The sequence below is a fragment of the Schistocerca nitens genome, chromosome 7, assembly GCF_023898315.1.
Source record: "Schistocerca nitens isolate TAMUIC-IGC-003100 chromosome 7, iqSchNite1.1, whole genome shotgun sequence".
Lineage (NCBI taxonomy): Eukaryota > Metazoa > Arthropoda > Insecta > Orthoptera > Acrididae > Schistocerca > Schistocerca nitens.
This window is the reverse complement of record NC_064620.1, coordinates 267,346,437-267,373,840: the sequence shown is the minus strand read 5'-3', so window position 1 is coordinate 267,373,840 and position 27,404 is coordinate 267,346,437. Positions and strand designations below refer to the sequence as shown.

The window sequence follows — 27,404 nt, the reverse complement described above, 5'->3', positions numbered from 1 at the left end:
TTGCATAATACACACTTTCATTGGTAGTTATGCCGTTGATCATCACAAATCCGCATTTGATCACCTGCTATGCCAAATATATGCTGATATCTTAAGAAGCTCATCAATGATGCCCGGAGATGTACACCACCGTGCAACTGGAAGCATGACACAAAGAGTCCATTTCAGCAGCATCTACTTCTGGCAATAGCACCAGTTGCATCTTCAGCATGGATGATGACACAAAAATACAATATGTGGTAGACATGTGGGCAGTAGCATTAATGTACCCATCAAGACGCATACCACACCACAACTGTGATCATTACTACCTATTCGCCACCTGTGACTACAAGATCAGAACATATGGGTGCTTTACACTGTTACTCAATTTCAGATTATGTTGGAGATTCAAATGGCAGTTCAATATGGCAGATATGTTGCAGCCCATTATAGGAGCTGGTTTCTTACCTTTTAATGGCCTGGTCCCTGATCTATGATATTGGAGAGTGATAGATTCTACCACTAACCTGGATAGCTCAGGAAAGGTACATTGTGTCACCCCAACAGTGCACACGATTTTGGGGGATACTCTGTACATACACCTGTTATGGAAGTTTGCCGAGGTCACAAACAATTGCAGACCCTAGCACCGGCGAATCACACCACAGTGCATCATATTCTTACCACACCAGGACCACCAGTCTGGGTACATACTAGGCATCTAATGCCGGAAAGATTAAAAGTCATGAAACAGGAATTATGTGTGGTGCCGACACAAGGTATCTGTCAAGCCTCCTGAAGTAATTGGGCAGTCCCGTTACATATGGTGCCAAAGAAGATGGTGCCCATGTGGTGATTACTGCCATCTCGACATGAGGACCATCCTTGATTGGTATCCAGTGCCATACATATGAGACTTTGTTTGCAGCATATAGAGTAAGAAAATATTCTCTGCTATTGACTTAGTGTGAGCTTACTATCAAATTCCTGTCACATCAGAAGACATACATAAGACAGCTTTAACAATGCCCTTTGGGCTTTTTGAGTGTATGAGAATGCCTTTGGGACTGTATAATGCAGCACAGACAATACAACACTTAATGGACAAAATCACAATCGATCTGGATTTCTGTTATGTTTCCTTAGATGACATTTTAATGATGCATGGATCAGGAGGGGAACATCTACAATATTTAACCAAGATATTTGATCGTTTTCATATGCAAGGCCTAGTTATTAATCCTGCAAAATGTACCTTCGGGGTAACAGAGCTCTAGTTTATTGCATATGCAATTGAAGCCCATGGCATCCAACCTCCTATAGATAAGGTGAAAGCCACAGTCAAGTATGTACTGTCACCGTTGGAAGCTACCTTGTTTTCTTGGCATTACTAATTTTTATCATCGATTCATATGCAGTCATGAACCAACAACAGCTTCACTGAATGAGCTTCTGAAGGGTACACTGAAGAAAAATAACAGAGAGCAACGGACAAGCGAAACAGATACTACTCTCCAAGATGTAGGAACAGCAATAGCAGAGGCTACACAATCGGCTCACCCAACAACACAGGCTCCACTTGCACTCATTGTAGAAGCGTCAGCTTCCACTATTGGCACGTTCTTTAGTCACAAGCTGTCACCATCACAGCAGCACTGGGCAACTTACAATCGAGACCTGTATACTGCATGTGCTGCAGCTAGGAAGCACCAGCACTTCTTAAAAGGTCGACACTTTATCATATACAAGCACCATAAACTGCTGGCACACACTTTCAATGTGAAACCAGAGAAAGCATCACCAAGACATCTTTGACATAAGGACTTTATCAGCCAGTTTATGAGTCACATAGTTTATGTGCAAGGAAATTTGAATGCACCAGCAGACACACACTCATGTGTTGAAACTATAATCGTTCCAATTGATTACGAGGGCCCTGCTCAGCCCCAGCAGCATGAGGATGAGCCATGCACGTTATTGGATTACCCAGTGGGATTTAAGTTACAACACATGACTGTATCAGCAGCAAGTGTCAGATTGTACTGTGACGTGTCTGGAGAAAAAGTACAACCATTCATACCTCACCACTTTTGTCACAACCTGGCTTATCTCAGTGTCCGAGGCATGGTGAAATTGGTAAAACAGAGTTTAATCCTGCCAAGAATGGATGCAGACCATAAGACCTTTGTCAGATGCTGCATCGGTTGCCAAAAGAATAAAATCACTCGGAACATTATGGCACCATTAGGCGAATTTCTACCACCAACTCAGCACTTTGAACATGTGCAGAGTAAAATATCATGAGTCAATCTAGTATGGGTAATTCAAAGATGATACACTCCTGTCGGGAGAGGTGGAAAGAAGAACACCACGTGGTGGGAGTCTCCTCAATTGTACAAAGTTTATTAGATGGGAGTAGCCCCCCCCACACACCCTTGGGTCAGCCCACAATTGAGCAAAAAGGGATTTGACGCAAAGCCCCAAATCCACGCCTGGATGGGACATGGAGAAATGGGGGGTTGGTGGCCAACACCCCCCCCCCTGCCAAAAGAAATCCCCCAGCCACACAACCAGCAAGTTCATTACCCAGGATACCCATACAGCCAGGAACCCAAAGGAAATCAACCACCAAGATCGGCAAGAAGATTGTGGATGACAGAGACCAAGGTGTGTCGGGAAAAACACCACTCAATGAGTCGGTACATAACAAAACTTGGGTGAGGGAGTACCGTTTAATAAAAGGGACAGCCTGATAGATGACCGTCAAGCCCGGCCATAAACATCCCACACCTGGCAGGCAGGAAATGGTGTTCTGTGCCGTGCCAACAGAAGTCATGAAGGCATGTTATACGTGATCAGCAGATTTAGAGCCATCAGTGGGGGTAGAGAATGTGGGGAAAATAACACAGAGGGGAGATGGAAATCGCGGCAGAGAGAAATGAGACAGAACACAACTGGTAAACCGAGCCGAGGGCAGGTAGTCGATGGATGATGTACCACAGCCGCTAAAAGAATATAACATGAGAGGTGAGCAGGGAAAGATCGGATAGCAATGGCATAGCAAACCAGGAGGTGAGACCACCACACCAAAAGGGGATGTGTCCCAGCATCAACAAGGGAACTATTGACAGAACTAGTGCTAAAGGCACCTGTGGCTAAACAGACACCATAATGGTGAACCAGGTCCAAGAGGAGCAGCATAGAAGTGGGAGCTGACCCATAAACTTGACAACTATAGTCAAAATGAGACAAAACTAATGCCTGAGAAAGGAGGAGAAGTGTCGAACAATTCAAGCCCCAAGAGCTGTGGACAAGGAAGCAAAGGACATTTGAGTTTACAAAAACAGCCAGTCTTCAGAAGGTGGATATGGGGTACCCAAGTTCGCTTGTTGTCGTATTGGAGACAAGAAATGGAAGTGGGGGACCACATTCAGGTGTTGGGTGGCACTGAATGAGGATGGACTGTAGTACAGCAATAGAAACACACCACCCTTGACTTAAGGGGAGAGAACGAGAGCCGTGTGAGAGTGTCCACACAGAAGCACTTTGGACTGCAACCATGAAGTTGTCGCTCCACAGACACTACCGAGTAAGATCTAAACCAAATACAGAAATCATCCACATACAGAAATCATCCACATACAGAAATCATCCACATACAGAGCAGGATTGACCAACAGTTCAGCAGAGGCCCCAAGTCCATTAATAGTGATGAGAAAATGGATGACACTTAATTCGGAGTTGGCAGTTGATGGCTGAAGTGCTGAAACATTATCTGCGTATCCAGTAATGCTGGCAACTGATGTGATATATATAGGTATCATATCAACCCATATCGCTTCAATAACAGCCTGAAGATGACACACTGAAGCGTTGAAACTGGTTGCAACAAAATAAAATAAAATGATAAGGACGGCTGTAGGTGTTTTATTTTGTCACAACTTAATATGAGGTCTTGAGGAATACCATTCTACTGGGTCTGCCGAGAGCTGAGAACGGTGTCAACCTGAACTCGAACAACCAGTAGGACAGGAACTGGCAAATAAAAATTGGGAGTGGGCATCAAAGACCCCACTCAAGGAGCATAAATAGGCTGTGATGGCGTCAAGTTGTGTCTTAGGCCTTATGAAGAAAACTTTGACAAGATGCTGGCACTGAGGAAAGGCTTGCCGAAATGCGGTTTCCAATCAAAGGAGATGATTGATCAGAAACCATCCCTCCCAAAAGCCGCACTGGTAAAGAGATAAAAGGTCCCGAGGTTCAAGGATTCAACTGAGCTGATGAGCCACCATCCCTTCAAATAACTTGCACGATACACTGGTCAGACTGGTTGGCCGTTAACTATCGAGGGACAATTGATCCTTGCTGAGCTTACAGTCAGGAACCACAATACTGTCTCTCCATTGAGAGGGGAAAACACCTTGGAGTGAAATATGGTTAAACACCCGGAGGAGATATTGTTGTGGAGGATTAAGGTGCTGAAGCAATTGGTTATGGATGGAATCAGGGCCAGCGGCTGAATCATGGGAAGAAAAGAGGGCCAGAAGTAGTTCCCATTCAGTAAATGGTTCATTGTAGGATTCCACCCGACAAAGTGTAAAACATAAGTAGGAAGCTACAGACTGCTGTTTCCGGAGGAGGAAGGCAGCTGGACAGGAGGCTAAAGCCAATGCCATCGTAAATGGATTGCAAGGTGTTCTGCAAGAACTGATGGATCTGTGCAAAGGCCACATGGAAGGGCAACATCTGGAATGGAACACTGCCATTGACAATCTTGGAGGGTGCGGAGTATAGCCCACACCGGGTGCAGAGTATAGCCCACACCTGTGACGAAGGAGCAGAAGAACCTAGGGAGGAGATCAAGCATTTCAAAGAAACCCACTTGCTCTGCTCGATTAAGTAATGGAATATGGAGTGAGGACATTTAAAGATAAAAAGATCAGCAGAGGATGGGTGCCACTCTAGATGGTGTGACAGTGATCACGGATCATGATGGCAATGGCCGTGCTCCACCCATGAACTGGCTGGCAGTGAATGGGGTCCATCCAGTGGGCAATGGCAATGCCGACAGCATGAATTATCTCATCAGACAGATCATCAACGACTTCATCATTACAACCTGACAAAGGTGTAAACACAACATGGAGGCACATAGAGGCCAATCAGCATGAAGGAAAGCCCAGCAGAACAACCTGGCCATCGGGAGGTGGGAAAGGACTGAGAGAATCAATGGAAAGTGGTCACTATCAAAGAGGTCATAGTGTGATGACCAGTGTAAGGAAGGAAGAAGGAGAGGGGAATTGGGCAAAAGATCAATGGCAGAGAAAGCACTATAGGCGGTACTAAAATGAGTAGGGGAACCATCATTAAGGAAGTACAAGTTGTGGTTCACAAGAAATTGATCAATGAGGAGCAGCTGACTAAACATTTCTGCCTATCGGAAGGTAGGTGATACAATGATGTTTCGTAGTACGCTGTCACTAACTGCATTACTTGCCGGCATCTACAGCCATTGTAGAATCTGCAATCGAGTGTAATTACCAAGATCTTCCATTCATAACAGTTTTTACAATCACTTCGCCTCCGATTTTGATAGATGCATATCATTCGCTGATCAGCACTGTGGCAAGGACATCTTGCATGTCTGCAGCTAAAACACCATTTAGTGCTGCGAAAATGTAACTGTATTTAGTTTTATCTGATGAATGCTTACATGAACTGGCTTTCCAAATGTAATGCCGGGTTATGTTGCCAGGCCTGTAGGAGTTTGGTTGTCATTCTGCTGATCCTGCTGCTTGCAGCCAGTTCTATGTTTATTGGTGAATCTGTCAATAAGTATGATGGGGCTGGTGTGGAAGGAATGCTCCTGTGTGTGTTGTGATACAATATGGTGCGTCAGAGCCAGTGCGGTTTAACTGGGATAATGCTATGTCAGCGGCCACCAAATATATGGTTATCTGTTGAGAATTAATCATTTACTCACACATATAAATACATTACATTCTCTAATGCATGGAGCACAGAATATAAAACTACATCAAGAGTCAAAGAATAACACATAGAACCATGAGTGTCATGGAATATTTATGTACGCTGCCACTGCGCTTCTCGTTACAGTGTTATACCCTACAACTTAAAAGTGTCCTGCAATAGTAGGATCATGAAACGCTGAATTCTGAAGAGGAATACCACAAAAAACATCAGGAACAAATAAAACTGTCTATACATCTGCATTAGGCTGTAACTAGAGGGAAAAAGGAGATTCAGTTGATGTCATGGTGATTACAGATGAAGTTCCACCTTGGATCTGATAAAGATGCAGACGCAAATCAGCAGTGGCCTCATATGTACCTGCGATCACCTGAAATTATTTAGTGAAACCACCAAAAATCTCAATCCAGGTTGTCATACTTATAGGATTCAGACCTTGTTCTTCCTAAATACTGGTCCAGCAGTCTAAGTAGAGACCCATCTTATTTAATATTCAAAACTGAATTACTTCTTTGTAAAATATTATCCATCATAAACTTATGGAACACAGTTTAAGTGAATATAGCTTATGCATACTGGTTTTTGCCTATGATAATACATTTTTTGTCTCTTTTGTTCGCAAGTGTACTTTCTATTCTGTTCTTTTCACTTCAGGTATATTCTGACCCATGGATGTTTGGAAACAAAAGCTGTCATCTTAACACTAGAACTGCAAAAACTGGGATACCTCTGAAACAGCAACATGGGGTCGTTTGGCCCCTAATAAGATTTGTCTGAAAGTTTAAAACACAATTGAAATAAGATCTATGTTTTTCCCCCATTCCTCTGTGTGTTACGTACATATTTCAGTCAAAGCTTTACCTCAAAGTTCTAACTCTTTCATATTAATGATTCTAATACAGAATATTGCATGCCTACCAAGAAATTTGACCAATTTCTGAAGTTCCTAATGCTTCTTCATTTATTTCAATTGCAGATACAGTAGAGTCTCGATTATCCGATCTTCGGCTATCCGACCTTCTGTGTTATCCAACACTTTCACAGTGCCGGCCGTGCGCCAGCCGACGACAGGTCAGTGACTAACGTGTTGTTTGTTGATACTCAGTTCATTGTCATTGAAAATTCTCCAGATGATGAAAATCTAGAGCAGCAGACCGAACCAGAAAATACTACCCTGCTTTCATTGTTACGAAAAGTTCCGGGATGTGCTGACGCCACAGAAGATGACATAAATGAATAAATTATCCAAGATGAAGAATTTGAAGTGACAGATGAAGAAATAGTCAAGATGGTAAACGAAAAAGAAGAAGACGAAGAAGCGGATGTAGTGAAGGGAAGTGCACCCAAGATTTCCCAAATCGAAGAACACAAGGCCTTAGAAACTGCTTCAAAAAAATGGCAAACAAAAGACAATTACTAACTTCTTCACACCGTAAATATCCATTCAGTCTAATTTGATTTGTATTGTATTAAATGTTTAACTCATTTGGCCTACTCTAGTTTAATTTTTGTGTTTTTTTGTATTATTTTCCTTGTTATCCAACCTTCCTGCTTATCCGACCTTGCCACGACCGGTTTAGGTCGGATAATCGAGACTCTACTGTAGTGTTTTTGCGTTTATTACACCATTGATTGCTCTTGTTTGCACATTCAAATTTGACACTTCTTTTGCTTTCTTGATTTATCTGTCATATAGTCACTTGTTTGATTGGCTTGCTTTCTGTTGTTCTGCTCGTTGTTGTTTCCTATTTGTGAATTAATTTATCAGCTCAAAAACAAACATCTTCCTCTTCAGATTATTTAGTTGTAGATTATACATGCATTTATTGCTGCCATATCTAGGTTTTGTAAAAGACATGGAGCTGCCAACTCTTGCAAGCAACTGTATTTGATTATTTATGGATCATTTGACAAACATGACCCCATGGCATTATAGAAGGTAACAGTTTCTTCCTTCTTTGCTAACTGATACTTGAGGATGACGTGGGCTAGTGAGATTTTTATTCTTCTTCACTTGGTGTATTTTCAAAGGGTATTATGGCTTATTAATCTGTTGCAGAAGAAAATAACCATGGAAATATACTTACCATTCACTGTATTTCTTTAGCGTATTTTACGGGAATATGTTATACAACTTCTGTTTGCTCCTGGCATATAGTGGTAATCCAGTGCACCTATCAGAGTATCTGCTTCTTGTTAAATATTGCTTTTAGGGCCATGGAAAGTATACAGTCCACTAAATAACATTGTTTTAAAGGCCATTGGGAAGTATACTTACCATCAAGGTAGTTTCTCCATGAAATATGGGAGATATACTTAACTCAAATGTGTCTTTTACAGAATTTGAGAAGAACATTTATCACAAACTTTGCAATTTAGTAAGTTTCTGGGAATATGTCTTACCACCTCTGGATGTGCCTGTCACTGTACCATGTGTATAAAAACTGCCACAACAATCAGTTTTTGTCTGTCGTGAGATCACTACCACTGTCGTCTGTCAAGTCAGAACACACTGCTTTGTTTCCACAGTATATATTATTGTGACTTGTATCAGCTCATTTCCATAAAATGCTAAATGTAGTTTCTATGATTGTTTTCACATTATGGTAAGTAAAATGAAAACACCAATACTTTTTCCTTTTTTCACATAAAATAGCAACACGTAACAGGCCACAAAAATGAAATGGAAAATCCATTTCCACCACAGTCTAACACGTAAAAAAAACAGACATGGGAGATAAACAGCGTGTCTGTAATTAAAGTTCCAGCTTCAAATGCTGTAGAAATAGGACCATGCTCAGTATGATGACAAATTTGAACAGCATATTATTGATGCAGTGGGAAACTTCAAGGAAAACAAAAATTTAACAAAAATTTTACCAATAGATGGTACTGTAAGCACCGTAACATAAATAGGGTCGGCTGCATATGACAGATGAATCGCAATATGATGGCTATGGCTTGATTTGTACAGTACACCATTTGTACTGTTCAATATGCATCACTACGTAAGTTCGGCAGTCAACAATTGTGGCACTGTTAGGTAAGCTCATCCATCACGGCCAGGTCATACCACATCGAATGGGAAAAATTCATTTTTATTTATCCTGAGGCAAAAAGCTGCATATGAAGCAAAATGACATCAGTTTATAACTGCATAAAAAATAAAAATGACATTTGTTGTTAAGTGTCCTGTGGCAAAAGAAAAAGAAGAAAAAAAAAAGCAAAATGACATCAGTTTCTAGTTGCTGTGAGACTGGTGTAAGACGTGTTCAACGCGCTGTCCACTGTTTTCTTTCCCAAGCTGAAAACGGAGAAATAGCTTGTTCCACAAATGATTTGGGTGACGGGGGGTGGGGGTGGGGGTGGGGGTCACACTCAGAATGTGTTGCACATTGCATGCCTACAATTCAGATAACCCCACAGCCAGAAGCGACATGGATTAAGAGCAGGTAAGCTGGAATGCAAGGCTGTATGGAAATGATGCCTGATAATTCTAGCATTTCTGAAATGCCTCTACAGCAACCACTTCACTAGCTGTGCAATGTGCAGAGGAGCACCCAACTTGCATAAAAATGCTCATTCAAATACATCCATGCTGTTTAAGGATAATAATGACACTGGTGTGCAAAAGACTCTCATGGTATTTACCAGTGATGGTACAGGTAACAGGACCTGTAGGACTCATCTCCTCGAAAAAATACAACCCTACTATGATAAACGATACCATCAATCCATACCACAAGCTCACCTTTGCCCAAAAGAAGTGGTACCAGTTGATATGTGTGTGTGGGTTTTCCATTGCTCATATTCTGCACTTCTGTGTATTGCCAACCTCGGAGATGGAAATGGACTTCATTTGCCCACAGAATGTTCCAAGGCCGTTCATTGTCCACTTCCATGTGAACAAGAAATTCCATAACGAACGTTTGTCCTGCTGGCATATCAGCAGGAAGCAACTCCTGAACATGGGTGATTTCGTATGGATAGGAAAGCAGAATGCTCTGCAGGATTTTATGCACTGTGGTTGCAGGTATGTCCACTGTTCAGGCAATTCCCCGAGCATTGCATGCTTGCACACCACCACTTGACCCCTCCTGAAAAGCTGTGACCACATCTTCAATAGATGGTGGGTCAAATGCTTTCCTCCCTCTGCCACATTGCACTTCAAAAGAACCTCCCTTTTAGAATTTTGTAATCAGTTTCTTCACACCTTTAGCAGACATCACACCAACACCTTTTTCGTAGCCTTGAGTGAGCGGAACTGTTGTAGAGCTGCTGATGCACAATCTCTGTTCCTGTAAAAGATCTTTACCAGCAACACACAATCCTTCATGGAGAAAGTCTTGTTGCGAATGCCAGATGCAAAATGAGGAACAGCCATGTGCCGCACATATGTTGGTGCATATCCTGATGCTTACAACGTCATATGTTGGTCTAATTTTCCTAAATTCTTTTAATTCCAAGACATTTCCCTTCGCATCAGTAATATGCTGTTCAAATTTGACATCATCATGAGAAGTGGTTCTCTTTCTACAGCATTTTGAAACTGGATCTTTAATTATGGATACCTGTACATACCACCATAGTAACTGGCCCTAAATCACAAAAATAAAATTATAAAAAATAAATATAGTCAACTGAATACAATTCTAATACAATAATAAAAAATTAACTTCAACGAATCACCATAAAATTTGGAAATGTGAAAGGAATAAAATTAGATTTTAAATATCCACCATGTGATGGTATGCTTGCTAGTTGAACACTGATCTGATATGACAATGAGTTTATAAATAACACTGATATAGTGATACATAATATGTTATTCAACTTATGTACACATCCATTATGTTGCAGATATCAATATCCATACAATTGTTTGTTGTCCCCTGTATCAGATGCCACTGACAATAGGTTCTACATCTGAATACCGGCCATCCTGATTTAGATTTTCCGTGATTTCCCTAAATCGCTCCAGGCAAATGCCGGGATGGTTCCTTTCAAAGGGCACGGCCAACTTCCTTCCCCATCCTTCCCTAATCCGATGAGACCGATGACCTCGCTGTCTGGTCTCCTTCCCCAAACCAACCAACCAACCTGAATACCTGTTCAGCTACTAAAAATTTTAAAGGCAGCTCATGGCATTTACAAGACGTGCTTTAACTAATATTTACAAGCTGTGGAGCTCCAAGCATTTCAAATTTTTTACAAGTTACTGGTGAACCGTTCCGGCTTCACACAGGTAGCACTAACGAGGGAACTTCCCTACGTACTCCCCTCAGGTTTAATGGTAAGATGGCCCAGTGGATAGCCATAAAAAACTGAACACATATCAAGCATGAAAACAGAAAAAATGGTGTACTGAACTGTGAAGAGAGAAGCAAAATTGAAGCAGTTAATGGTCCAGTCTTAAGATGTGCAAACCTGAGCAAATTTAAATGGCCAAGGCATAGCGATTATGTGGTCACGGTGTTGGACTGTGAAGAAGAAGATCCACGTTCAGATTTCCCTCATGCCATTTTTTTCCCCTCCGCAACATTAATGAACTTTCCATCCTGTGTCGTGGTATAACTTCTGTCTGCAACAGCAAGGTATAAGGAAGGAAACACACACATACATACATACCTCATATTTGATCTACACAAGTACCACATGTTATACTCTTGCATTCTATTTTGGCAGTTTTGACTCTTGAATTCCTTCATTGTAACATAATTCACATCTGTTTATTTGTTGTTTTCATTTCTGGGAGAGGTCTATGCAGCATCTTGCCTGCTTTAGCTATTCATCACATTTATTTGCAATGGTAATATATTCTTACCACTTGACTCATATTCTATAACCAGTGTATAGTATGACAACTGCCGATACATAAGGAGAACAATAACGTCAATGACCAGACGAAAGTTTGTAATTTTGTGGGGGAAAAAAATAAAAACTGAGGCAGGAGGGTGACTTGAACATGGCTCTCTCACTTTGCAGTCCAACACCATGACCACACAACCACAACATGGTGATTCTTGCAATTTGCTCAATGATGCACATCTTGAGCTTGGACCATTCACTGTTTCTATTTTCCTTCTTTTTTCACAGTTCAGTATACCTCCTTCCTGTTTTCTTGCTTGATCTGTGTTCAGTTTTTGATGGGCTATCCAATGGGAGTGGTCGCAACAGGCCACTGCAAGAATCAAAGACCCTACAGTAGTTCCTGAGAGTAGCCTTCACACACAGAAGAAAGAATGTGGCAGGAACCTGCAATTCTTCATATTTCAGTGAAATATTTATAAATTATATACACAATCCTTCCTTGTGAATCACTCTATTAGTCAAAATTGGATCAAAACCCCTACAGCAGCTCTTCAGATTAGCCCATACATACAGACAGCAGTGAGCAGAGAACTTCAACTTATATAGACAGAGAGGAAATACAATAACACATTTAAACAAATAGTAAACAAACATGTAAAAATGAAGGAAGTTTGTAGAAATACCTGTTAAACATTTGCAAGTAAATTCTTCCTCGTTTATTAACACTTCTTTCGATCCATTTTGTATTGCAGCTAAACTTTTCTCTGGTCTAATTGAAATAACTTCAAAATGTGACATACACATTAAGATCGAAATGTTGAGCCTTTGTACTTTTAATATCTGCCTGTTATGGAGAAAAGAACATTAAAGAAGGAATATGAGTTATACACCAAAAATATAAATTGTGAATATATACAGAAATATGCCACACATATGATCTCATTTGATTAATTAAAATCAACTCATCCAATATGCGTCTTACTAAAATTTTGCAATTTAATACCTCTCATTGTCCTCGTACTTCAGATATTTAAGTGTGAAATTAATAAGTCCTCTACTCACAATTATTGAACTTCAGCGACCTCTACCATTCCTTTGTCTAGTTTATGACTTCTTTATTTCTTCTGAATTCTATAGTTTTCAAATCTTCCTGACATTGCTTCATTCAGGGCTAAAGCAATGGGAGGTATTCAAGAGTTGTACCTTCTATCACTCTAGGAACTACTTTGTTTCAAATAAATTTATATCATTATCTGTCTTTCATATGGAATCTCTGTTTATTCAATATTTCTCATGCGAGTTTAATAGCTTTGAAAAACCATCACAACTATTATGTCAGGCCCCTCTTCTTAATATCTGATCCTATCCAACATCCTACAGCCCCTACTTCAACAGAGAATTAAATCTCCTCACAATACAAGTTGAAATAATTTCCCCCATTTATTATTCTTATTTTTTGGTCTTATTATGGAACTTAATACACAGATACAGTGTTGGGGAAAATGACTGATGAATGTGCTCATCTTGTCCTCTTATCATTTTTTGCTTCTACTGTAAGACAGAAGAATCCCACATTCACCCATAAGTGTTCTAGGCAAAATATGATTACCTCAGTGTCATCCCTAATAATTTCCTCTTCATTTTAACTTACTTACATTTTCCTGAATGAAGTCATAATATGATGAGTTTTGCGAATGTCACACACTGGGGTATTAGTAATACAAGTAGCAATTACAATGACACACATCTACATACATACTTTGTACACCACCACAAGATGCGTGGCTGAGGATACAGTGTATCACTACTAGTCATTCCCTTTCCTGTTCCACTCGTAAACTGAGAAAGGGTAAACCTACTGGCTGTATGCTTCTGTACAAGATCCAATTTCTTTTATCTTATCATCACAATCCTTATGAAAATGTACATTGATGACAGTGGAATCGATCCACACTCAGCAGCAAATACTGTTTCCCTGAATTTTCTCTTCCTTTAACCCAACCTGGTAAGGATCCCAAACACCTGAACAGTACTCAAGAATGGGTCACACTAGTGTTCTGTATGTGGTCTCCTTTATAAACAAGCTACACTTCCCTCAAACTCTCCCAATTAGCCGAAGTTGATCTTTCACTTCTGCACTACTGACCCTGTGTGTTCATTCCATTTCATACCGCTTTGCAACATTACGCCTAAATATTTAAGAGATGTGACACTGTCAAGTAGCACATCACTAATACTGTATTTGAACATTACAAGATTGTTTTTCCTACTCATGTGCATTAACTTATATTTTTTCTACATTTAGCTGCCAGTCATCAAAATAAATAACAATTCAGTCCAAGTCATCCTGTATCCACCCATAGTTACTCAATAGCAACACTTCCCTGTACACTACAGCATCATCAGCAAATTGTTTTAAAAGTCACTGCTTTAAAAGTCACTTCTTTCTCACTAACTCAAAAACTGCAGTTTCTACTGAATGTGTTTCCCAGGTACACATTTAAATGGAATTAAATTTCCCACAAAAAAAGATCCTGTCATTTTTTTTCTCTAAGACTAATAGTTTCCACATTACAGGGGATGAAAAAATTGCACACTATTAAAAATAGAGTTTTAATTATAAAAAATGATTGTTGAATGAAGTGAGTTAAGAATAAATAATAAGTGTGTGTACCATGTCAAGGTGCAGTAGAGCCGTATTAAGGGGTAAATTGTATTTTGGGGATGGAACAGGGAGGAGGGAGGGGGACGAATGGCAGAAGTGTGAGGGAAGGTATGTGACCAGAGTCTCCTCCTGCAATTCCCTCCTTCAATGGTCTGCAAACTGGAGAGTAAGTAGGTTATTCCCCACTCTGACTACCCCATTACATCACAAGAGGCTACTAGGGGGCATTCACAAAGTTATAGGAAACCTCTGCGGCGCACCTTATGATCATGGGTGAGAGAGTGTGCAGACATGACCAGGGATGTTTATTTTGCACAAACTGTGTTAATGGTACATGGAATACAAATATGAGTCACTAATAAAGCTAACACAAGAAACACATATAGACAGAAGCCATGTAAATCTCTGCACACTGTTTTACACTGCTAGAAGGGAAATTAATTCTTAATCATCCTGTATGGTAGCTGTGGTGTTCTTCTGGGAAAGGAAATTTCCCCCACCATGAGTGCTGCTTGCTTTTCATTTGGCACATAGACTCCACCTCTCCAGCACTCTCAAGTGAGTTGACAAAATAAATTTACTGAGCTCGTGTGTATATAGTGGAGTTCTTTTCAGTTTATTCCACTAATACTTATTTGCAGTTGTTAAGTGAGTTGTTATAAAAAATCACAGTTGTTAAGTGAGCTATGATGGGGAAAAAAAAAAAAAACAGCTGAAGCTGTCAACTGTCTTCCCCCTGAATAGCATGTCCCAATGCTGCCAATAGGTGCTCGATAACGTCAGTTTCATTGTCTCCACTATTACTAGCTGGAATACTTTTCACAACATGAGGTGTATCAAATGCATCATTCCAGCCTCAGATCTCCTAACATCTGAAGAGGACCAGAGGCTTAAGCTGTTTCCTTCAGCAACAGAAGTAGGCGACCTAAGTGTTATGGAACTTCAGGTATTTCAACATAAGTCAAACAAGACATTCAGGGGGAAAAAAAAAGACCAGCCCTGTTCCATCAGACATACTGACATCCATTTTGGAAGATAGACTGTGCAGGTGCGGTAAGTGGCTCCACTCAGTACAGCCCACTCTACAAATACCAGAAATTCCTGAATGGAGGTGATTTATGCAATATAACAGTGACACAATTGGTGGCAACAGGAGTGCACTAGCTTCTGGTCATTCATTAATTCACCACTAAATGATTATAGCACTATTACATAGTTTTACAACATGCTGCCAATGATAGACAGCAGCAAGGTGCCACATTTCCCAATTGAACCCCTCTCCCAACAGCACTACAAAGGTCACCAACAACATCACACTTACAAATTACACACTTCTCGGCCATCGCTTATAGGAGTTTATTTTACATGCAAAGCTCCTTAACAATACAGTACTTATTTAATAAACTGCAATAGCTCCTCTGTATAAATACAAACTCAGTGATTTTTATAATATTACTTGAAAATACAGCTCTTCGGTTGCACACGTAAAAAATTTTCAACTTTACCTAGGTTTCAACTGCTCTAAGGCAGCCTTCATCAGAAGTAAAAAATTTTTACATTACCTATAACAGAGTTTTGGAATAATATAAAAATTATTAAATTAAACATATGTAATAAAATTACATCATAGCTAACTGCTATGGTACAGTAGACAAAGAAAGCATACTTACACAGAGTAAATAGTTATGAAATGGTTTAGAGCAACAGTGCTCACGTTAAAGATAAAAATATATTTGTACATTATAAAATTTTCCTAGGAATGCACAACTTGATTAAGACGTGCCGCTAAGGGTCGCGTGTGCGGCTGGCCCTGTAAGCAGCATCAGACTGACAGGCGCGCGCGCCGTCGATGTTAGGAAGTCGGCACCTTGTATCGCACCATCTAGTATTGAATGCTTGTAATTTACAGTGACAACAGCTGTCAGAAGCATTGAAACAGGAGTGCACATAATGTGCTGATTACATTATGTCAGATAGTATGTAACAGATCGAAAGTTGAACAAAATATTATATTCCACGTTCAGTGATTTTAAGCAAGGGCTTTACACCATCAAAGACATTTTTATGACTGACGCCATTCCATGTACAACACCAAAACAACACTCAATGGCCCTGCCCCAGGAGATCCTGGGCCTTATCTCAATGACGAACCGCCTCAGGAGAAACTGGCAGCGTACCAGGTGCCCGTTCTATAAACTGCACGTCAACAGACTCCAGGGTATAATACGGGACAAAATACAAACATTTACAAATGAACAATGGGGACAGAAACTCGCAGGTCTAGATACCCCACGTCCTGGTGTGTGGAAGCTAGCCAGACACTTCACTAGGGAGAAACAATACATTCCCACTCTACAAGAAACAGACAGCCTAGCTTACTCCGTGACAGAGAAGGCAGAGCTTATGGCCACAACACATGCTGCATCTTTAATGCTGAATCTGGCTCCTTCAAATCCAGTATTCACACTTGAAATGGACCAGGAGGTTACATGACTTGTAGCCCAGCCCATGCGTGATGAAATTAGATGCACTAGCTTAAATGAAATTACATGGGCTATCAAGCATACCAACACTAGGAAAGCCCATGGGCCTGATGGCATTCAAAACCGTCTCCTACAGGAGTTCACGGATAGAGCAGTAGAACACTTCGCACACATAACTAATGCCATCTTAAAACACCAACACTTCCCTGACTTTTGGAAGGTGGCCAAGGTCTTGATGTTCGGGAAGCCAGGGAAAAATTATTGACCCATCAGTCTGCTGTGCTTGCTCAGCAAGATTGTTGAGAAGGTAATAATAAAACGCATCAGTAGACACTGCATCGCCAATGACACATTAAGACTGGAGCAATTCAGCTTTAGGAATCACCACTCAATAACACAACTCCTCCGAGTAGTCGAACATATAATACATGGATACAACATGAACAAAGCCACAGGGACCGTGTTCCTGGACATTGAAAAAGCTTTCGACCATCTTTGGCACAACGGCCTTATACGGAAACTAAGCGAAGCTGGTTTCCTGGATGGACATGTACGTCTCGTACACTCATATCTCACGAACTGATGTTTCAACACTGAAATGCAGGGCAAACAATCGACACAACATGGTATCCAAGCTGGAGTACCCCAGGGAAGCATCCTAGGGCCCATCTTGTTCAACCTGTACATTAACGACTCCCCAGTAATAGAAAACATGATGTTAGCCATCTACACAGATGACACAGCCTTCCTTGCACAAGATTGGAAACCGTCGAACATTAATTCATGAATACAGACGGCATTCAGATCTGCAGAGGCTTAGTTGGAATGATGGCACATTACAGTAAAGGTTGACAAGTGTGAAGCAGTTCTGTTTACACACAGACCGAAACTACTGTGCAAACATCAACATAGCATACAGATAACACTACATACATGCCCAATACATTTCTGAGAGAAATGTCAGATATCTTGGCGTCTGGCTGAACTGGAAACTTACATGAGGGGACCACATCGAATACATTGACAACAAAGCGCATGCGAGGCTTAAACAACTCTACCCAATGCTCAACAGGGAAAGCACACTGAATAGGAGGGTGTCAAAGTCCATATACATGACATTGATTAGACCTCTGATGACGTATGCAGCTCCTGTCTGGGGATATGCAGCTCCAACACACCTGCGCTGCCTGCAGATCATACACAACAAAGTTCTACGACTCACTAGCAATGCTCCATGCTACACAAACACACTGTGGATCTTTATAATGAATACCGCCTTGAAACACTCAAGGAAGTATTCAAAAAACATGCCACATGACTATACAGGAACTTGACACACTCGAACAATCCTTTCATCCTTACTCTGGGAAACTATGATCACAACCACAGGTGGAGGCATAAGTGGCCAAAGACACTACTAGCTAGGGCATAACCACCTATGACAAGCTAACGTACACCAACAAGTGACAAATGTCGGCAAGCCCCCACATATCAGCAATGTTGACTGGATATACCAGCTGCTATTAAAGCTGACCAACAGGCCACAGCAGGGAAACCAACGAGTTCACCCACTGACGCACAAACAAATCACCAACATCACCCTACACCGTGCATCTGATACATGACCTATCAGACACAAAACAACGATGAACCTAACTGTTAACAGGTATGCTGACACTGACTGAGAGATCAACACCGACACCCAGTGGCAGCTGCCGAATAACAGCACCGCTCAATGTCAAAGGTATCGACATGCATGATACCCACTACTAACAAAGCCTACCCTTGCATGACCTGTTGCAGGCAGCAAGACATCCGCAACTGCTCTTACTACCCAACTTAACTATCGCAGAGGTTTTTTTCCCTTGGCACTTTTTTGCTCTGCCCTTCAAACCGCTACCCTTCACACAACTTTCGACCCAATCTATCTCCAGATGAGTGAGTATTAATGGTTAAACTTAACCAGACGTACAAAAACATCGCAGTACCCACATCCTGTGACACCTCACTTTAGTGAGAACTAACCTTCATGTAGAGATGGCAGTAGAACTTTTGAGTTGGCCATCATGCCGGTGTGGGTGTGGAGGCGCTCCACCTCTTGTTAAAAACATCAGTTATTTGATCCAGTCTGGTTATTAGAGGACACCAAAGCTGTTTTTGTAAATTACACTGTAGGAAATGCTGCAACCAACCACAAGTTTTGTTTTGAAATGATTGTATAGTACCATTACTAGTTTCAGGCCTGAGCCCATTGTCAGATAGTAGCATTGACTTCTTCACAAGTTTTACATTTGCGTCCTTCGCTAGTTGTGCAGTTTTACTGTCGTTCTTGATGTTCACTTTGATAAACTCTGTAATCACTTTTTCAGCTAGACACTTTTTTGTTAAACGTAATAGCAAGTAACACTTTCATTAGTTGAGGCTTCCACTTTCTGAAATCATGCAAAGAAGTCGACACTAATATCTGATGATGGGCTCAGGCCTGAAACTAGTAATGGTACAATAAAATCATTACAAAAAACTTGTGTCTAGTTGCAGAATTTCCTACAGTGTAACAGAATAAAAATTGTGATATTAAAAATATTCGGTGCAGTAATCCTGATACCAACAACTACCAACAGTTTCAGAATGTAAATTTGATTCAGTCCAACAAGACAAACACTGCTAAATGCCAAATATTTAACTGTAATTGTTCTAGCATGAAGACTATTTGCGAGCACCAGTGTTGCTGTACTAATACATGTGTGAATTACATTCAAAAGGAAATTTCCTCATCTCCTAGGAGACAAAGGGGTTCTAGAATTGTCAATTATGGTGGTATTTTCCAACATCTGAAAGAACAGATTTGTGTATCTGAACTCTGATACATGAGGTTCCTAGTGATATGGAGAGACAAATTCAGGAATCATCTTATCAACATCATGATTTTTAAAAAACTAGCTATTTCTGACATTTAAAGTGTGGGTGATAATTCTCCCAATAGTTGACGTTAGGACATCAGACTTATACCATGTGACATTTCTATTGAATAGTTACAATCCCAAAGTAAAAAGGATAAGTCAAAATTTTGTAATGACATGGTAGTAGATTTACTGGAAGAAAACAATGTGCCTCAAATTAAGGATTCAGTTCCTACTGTTAGTGTGAAGATTTATGACACCTAGCTGCTGTTTCTCACTGACACATGTAGTGATTTTTCAGTGGTTAGTAATGAATTTATCAATCACTAATTAAGACACACCACTTTATTGGTCTACAATCTGATGATTAGATGTGATCTGAAAGGAAATATCTGCCCAGTGGACAGAAAGATTCATTTAGCATTTATGTTACGTAAAGCATATGATGAACATGCTTTTTAGCAGAATCCCAGGGCTAGCTGTAGATATAATCCTATGGAAGGATTGGCTGTGGAAGCATCAGACCACAATAAATCATGCTGACACATGGCCATCTTTTGTGCCCTGATGTTAGAGGTATCATTTCTTTTAAGTAAGTTTCATTCACCAGTAAGGAGAGAAATTTTCATATTGAAGTCTGTTCCATCCAGAACCCTCAATCTTGTGTCTGGTGATCAGGTACTATTGGGTGATAATGCCACTGACATTAATAACACAGGTCAATGATGGAAAAACTTTTTTGCTGAAGATACCTTATTCCTGTCTTTTTTAGGGTGGGAAATCCAAATATGATACTTAAATCTGTTTCCTGTACATGTGCTCAGTACAATGTCTAATCGTGGTTGTAAAAACTCTGCTGACAGTTTTTGTTATATTTATGGTGAATTTGTGATTAAAAAGCAACAAAGAAACATTACAGACTTTGTGAAAAAGGTTTATATATCATACTTTGGATCTAAACTTGGTGATCAAGATAAATCTTGGGTGCCACATAAGGTATGTTATGTGTGTGTTGAAGATCTGAGAAAATGGTCCAAAAAGGAGGAAAAAGCCTTTAGATTTGCTGTTCTTATGATATGGAGGCAGCCAAGAAATCATTCTGATGATTGCTACTTTATAGTGTCGATATTACTGGTCATAATTCGAAAAACAAGAAGGTGATAAGCTACCCTAACCTTCCGTCTGCCATCCAACCAGTAGGGCATGGTGTAGATTTGCCGGTTCCTGAACTACCAGATGATTTAAATTCTATTCCAACAGAAGTATTTTCTGATATACAATGTGATTTATATGAACGAGATGATGATGGATTCCACTGTAATACAGAAAGTATAGAGTCCAAATTGTTTACTCACGCCGAGCTTAACAATTTGGTTAGGGATCTGGGATTAATGAAAGAAAAAGCGTTCAGCTTGGCTCTAGATTAAAAGAAAAGAACTTATTGGCAGTTGGCACCAGCATATACATGTATAGAAAGAGAGAGCAGCAATTTTCCAAGGTTTTTTTTTTTTTTTAAAGGTGATTTAATGTACTGCTCAGACATTCCCAGTCTGATGAACAAGTCTGGTATTGAATACAAAATGAAGACTGGAGGCTGTTTATTGATTCATCCAAAACTAGTTTGAAGGCTGTTTTATTACACAATGGTAAGATGTATGCATCTTGACCTCTTGGACATTCTGTACAAATGAAAGAAAGCTATGAAAACCTAGAAATAGTGCTAAATAAAATAGGCTATTCTGCTCATGGTTGGATGATATGTGGCGATCTACAAGTAACATGCATGCTCCTTGGTCAGCAAGGTGGCTTTACCAAATTTCCATATTTCTTGTGTGAATGGGACATTAGGGCTAGGGATCAACACTGGTGCAGAAAGAACTGGCCTGTGAGGTAGTCTTTAAAACCTGGTGAGAAGAACATTCTACGCAAAAACCTTGTAGATCCAAAAATGTACTACTACCACCTCTACATATAAATTTAGGCCTAATGAAACAGTTTATAAAGGCTTTGCCTCAAGATGGACCATGTTTTAAGTATATCTGCCAAAAGTTTCCACACCTTTCAGAAGCTTAACTAAAAGAAGGCATCTTTGTCAGACGTGACATTAGAAAATTGATGTTTGATGTTAACTTTGTATCCACAATGATCGTAAATGAGAAAGAAGCATGGATATCATTCAAGCAAGTTGTTACAAAGTTCTTAGGACATGAAAAAGACCCAGAATATGTTTCTATTATAGCTACAATGTTAAAGAAGTTTAAAACTTTAGGATGTTTAATGAGCCTGAAAGTTCACTTTTTGAACAGTCACCTTGATTACTTCCTGGACAATATGAGAGATGTTAGTGAGGAGCAAGGAGAGCATTTTCCACAGGACATTAAAGTGATGGAAAAACACTACCAATGCCGCTGGAACACCAACATGATGGGGGCTACTGTTGGTCACTTCACGGAGAAGTTCAGCAAGTGACTCATTGTAGAAAAAAACTACACAAGAAGCTTCAAAGAAAAAAAAAAAAAAAAAGACAAAGAAAATTCAAACCAATTCCAGCTGACAAGTGAGACCTCTATTAAAACATATCATTGTTTGAAGTAGCTTACTGTAAATACAAACCATGCTTATGATGTAACAAAGCGTCTCAATTATTTCCCCATTTAACATATAGCATAGGATTTTTATACTATATAATAAAAAGCACATGCTTGAAAACTATGGGTGATAAAAAAAACTAAATTTTGATTTGGATTCAGCTCATAAAAAATCTTTAAAGATCAGCTATCAAAGTAGAAAAAGTTTTTCAAAAAAAAGAAAAAAAAACTTTTTTGTTGGCCTATGTAATATGTAAGATACGACATCTCATCTAATTAACAAGCTTACTAATTGCTGGTAACTCACTGACAGTGATCGCATCAACTGTGATAGATAACTACTCCAATACAAAACAATTTTCTTTCACCATGTACAGGAGCTAAAGGATTTCATATAAGAATTCAGTTTAACAAATGGCGTCCAACCATTTACGAAATAATGCCCAAATTCTCATTCAAAAAACCAGGCAGCTAAAAAGGCATGAAACATATGTTAGGGCTGGGATACTCATAAGACTTTTTAAAAGCTCTCAGACAGCTTGAAACTCTACGATAGTACTCATAAAACTGTTTACGCTAAGGGTGAATTAACGACGATTGATACTGTCTGACAGTTCCTCGCAAGTACTTTCTTTAAGTGTCTGAGAGTCTTGCGAGAGCAGATGTCGGAAGTATTTACACACAGCAGGGTGAAAGTGTGTGAGAGTTGAGAGGTCACTCTCCATGAGATTTTTCCATCGTAGTTCTGTGCATGAAGGCAGAGGTTGCGAAGGAAGAGTATTGGGCTGCAACTGCAATTTTAATACTTTTGGTGGCAAGGAAAAATGTAAATGACTGTGTCTGTATTGGATATGGGAGTGGATTAGGTGACAGAATGGGTTTGGAGCATGCAAGAATCTCATTGTAGAGCTTGTGATACAAAATCCTCAACAACATAGAAATTTTACAAGAACGACAGTGATGGAGATGGAAAAAAATACTCTTTATAACTGGACCCAAAATAATGAACCTATATGCTATTATGTGTAAATCCGTTTGTGTTGAAGACAGACTGCTTCTGACACTAATATTTCTAGTATAAGCTATGATTATTCTCTTTAATATTTGATAAAGTAACAACTGTAATAAAATAACGTTACACCAGTTAATCTTGATACCCATCGATGCCCAAAAGCCAAATACAGCGGATATCTAATAAATGAACCTTTTCTGGACATACATTTATTTGAACATTTTTACTTGTATTGACTTATGGAACCACTCATAAATTTCTGAAGCTCTGTTATTCAATACCAATGTAATAATTTAATCAATAAATATCATGTCTTGTAAAATTATAGATACAGCTGTATTATTTGAAGTCCAAACTAATTACTTTCAAACATAATTTCACTTGTTTCTCTAATTTTGGTTAATCTATGTTATAAAACTGCTCTGACTGATTCCTTGAATTGTGGATATTCTGGTAAATTTCTTCTGTGGATATATTAAAAATGGTAGCCACTTCAGCCAACAAACTTTCCTTCTTATCTCAAGTTTCCGTAGTCCAATAACAGTACATGACACAAAGTGGCCATTCCTCATACAAACTAATTAAATGCACAACTTCGGCCTGAGTCCATTTTCTGGCAGCTTTCTTCTTTACTTTCTTTCTGACACAGTGCTAACTTGCACTCACATTGCGTATCAAACATGACGGTAGTCTCAACTGTCCTGGCACTGCCAGTAAACATTTATAAAGTGGTTTACTGTAGTGTTGATGAGGTGCCGTGGGTAGCATGTTAAGTCTTTCATTCATATTTTCACGCTGACATTGAATCGGGTCTCTTCAGTGACAAATCTTTGTTTTCATATGATAATTCTATATAAGGCCAAATACGTCTACAATGTTTTTACATGTAATCTTCTGCATAGCATTGTTTAAGGCCATAACTTTCAAAACAGGCTAGCTACTCATGCTGCTTATTTACAAGGTAAAATTGGCAATTTCTTTGCTCAGAAACATGTCATGGCCACATATTATGGATCAGAAGAAGCTGTTTCTTGGGTACTTTTATTTAATGTCAGTATGGTAAAATATATCACCAAGACATGGTAGTATACAAACTGTGAAATACAGCATAAATCTGACAATCAGGGAAAAAGCTGCACATTCTTTTGCCATATGAGAATGATGGAAAGCACTATACACTCACAGCAGCAAGCCAAAACAAATTAGAGCAGTTATGAGAAAAATGTCAATTTGTACACAAAAGCTACTACAATAGGCAACTCAGTTGTCACTGCTTTGGATGACAAAGGCAAGAAATAAATTGCTGCATCTGTTTACAGTAGTGACGAAGCACATGCTTATACTTACGGAGCTGTCTAATAAATTCCACTATTTCTCTGTAGCATTACACTGAAAAATAAGAATCACTACCATGTCAAGTGACGCAAACCAGTTATCATGCAATTTACAATATGTAAGAGCAATATATTTATTCACATCTCAGCAAATACTTTTGTGACAAATTATGATTTAATTTACTTTGAAAAATCTTGTATGCATTTTGTATTTCTTAAAAATGAATTCTGAATTTCTGTAAGTTCATCAGAATCAGGAAACAACTACTAAACATGGTGTTGCTGGTTTTGCATGTATTGTGCGTTTGTGTAATTTTCAGTTCTATATTTATTTACAAGTCTTGTATTTCACCTAGGAATGACCACAGAGAGTAGCTCAGATGAAAAATGATACAGGTTTGTGGAAAAGCAGTTTGCTGGTTAGAGGTTTTGTTAACAGATTGCCATTTATCACCACACCATTAGTTGAATGATGATCTATACAACCTGATGACCACAGTATAAAGCAACAATCTCTTGGTCAAGACATCTGCCAATCCACCACAATTACTGGGTGAATCAATACTTATCCATCAACTATTCAAATGTCCTGCCTCCCTCTCACTTCACCTGTTGGAAAAAAGAAGGCTCGGAAGGGTGGGAGGAATTGCAAGACCTAAATGCAACACATTGGCCACCCACTTGAATTTCACTGAAATGCTGTATTCACAGTTCTCAGAAAAAGAACAAGAAATATAGATCAGCCATAAATATAATTGGATGGAGTCTTTTTTCTATAGTTAAACACAGTTTTAAATTGTTAAAATATTTTAAGGCGGATAATTTCTGGGAATTTCATTAATTATAAAGTGGAGGCACTATTCAGTTCCTAAACCCAGTGAGTCAAGCTGTCATGTTATCATTTGTCCTTTAGCAACCCTTCTATGATCTTTAACACAAAATTTAAAAGCAAGATTGATTGCTTTAACACATTAATTTAGTAATGGTGACTGGTTTTAATCCAAAACTGGTAGGTTAAAACTGTGTGCTGGACTGAGACTCAAACTTGGGACCCTTGATTTTCGCAGCAAGTGCTCGGCCGAATGAGCTACCCAAGCATGACTCAACAGCCTGTCCTCACAGCTTTACTTTGATCAGTACCTCATCTTATCCCTTCCAAACTTCACAGAAGTTCTTCCACTTCGTTAGCTGTGTACGCTGAACACTTGTCAACGAAAAGCAAAGGCCCTGAGTTCAAGTCTCGGTTTAGCACACAGTTTTACTCTGCCAGGAAGTTTCATATCAGCGTACACTCCACTGCAAAGTGAAAATTTCACTCCAGTTTCAATCTGTTTTACACCATTGTCAGACTGTATTCTGCAATAAGAGTTAATTTAGAGACTTAGAGTGATGTTTAAACAAGAACTGCAGCTTGAATCTAAAAGTAACAACAATTATTAGCTGATGATGTGATTGAAGACGGCAGGTGGAGATGGTGATACAGAGCAGGAACAGATGTCAACTGTGGGACAGTGTGAGGAAGCTACAGGTTAAGTAGAGGAGGCTCCATCCCTTGTCTGACATCAATATTAGCCAATCAGGTACAACGTGAAAAGAAGCATGACGAAAGTACTGTGCGTATGAGATTCTAAAACAAATTATAAGTACAAACATATTTTAACACTGAGCCATCATTAGTATCCAAAGCAATGGTATGTAGAGTATTTAGGCCTCTGGAGATAGAATGCATCGATACTTTCCACGCCTTTGCCTTGGTTACTGATGGTGTCTCCTCTATTATCTTTGCTGGTCTTACAACTCACATAATAACATTAAGTCCCTATAGAGGGCAGATATTGTTCATAGAACCTCTTGCCATTGGTTTACTGATTATAATTTCAATCACAACCACTTTTAGTAAACTACTTTACACAGCAGTAAATTCTGTTGCCATTATACAAAAATTGTGCATCTGTACTTATATTTTGTACTGCATTCACTCACATACAGTACTTTTTTAACACATCTTTTCCATTGTACTTGAGTGGTTACTACTGACATCAGGCAGCCTTCTCTACTTAACCTGCAGCTTTTTCACAATATCCAGCAACTGACAGCAATGTCTCGTACATATGGGTCCTGCTCCATTTTCCGTATCCAGCTGCTACCTTTGGGTATATCATCAATGAATTACTGTTGTTACTTTTATATTTAAGTTGCAATTCTTGTTTGGACATCCCTCTAAAGATCTAAATTTACTCTTACTGTAGAGCATGGTCTGACGTAAAGACTGCTTTTTACTTTTTGTTAAATACTGATAGTAGATCACCGGTTTCCTAATTATGACTACATAAATGATCTTTTATATCATTTACTATTTAATTATACTCTTAATTTCTTTCTATTCCCTTCTACCACAACCAAAAGAGAGGTGACTGAGTTTCAATTAAAGTCACTTACTTATTCAATTATAATTTTTATTTTAAGTATACCTTTGGTTATTGTGGCAAACTGAATCTTGGATTATTTCATTGGTCTAATAAATTCACAAAAAAGGAATTTTGCTTCTATCTCTCTATTTCTTGAAGTTAGGGACTTAGTTACCATATTACTATGTTCATTATTTTTGGGGCATTAATAAACTAAAAGAAGAGAATAA

The 27,404-nt window shown here is 39.3% G+C and overlaps 1 protein-coding gene across 1 annotated transcript in view; it reads right to left on the bottom strand.

Annotated features, from left to right (window-relative positions):
• LOC126195401 (uncharacterized) overlaps positions 1–27,404 on the bottom strand; it is a 152,931-nt gene that overhangs the window by 53,478 nt on the left and 72,049 nt on the right. The window contains exon 5 of the mRNA XM_049933994.1: positions 12,468–12,628. Coding sequence (XP_049789951.1) covers positions 12,468–12,628 — 161 coding nt within the window. The remainder of the gene's footprint in view (positions 1–12,467; positions 12,629–27,404) is intronic.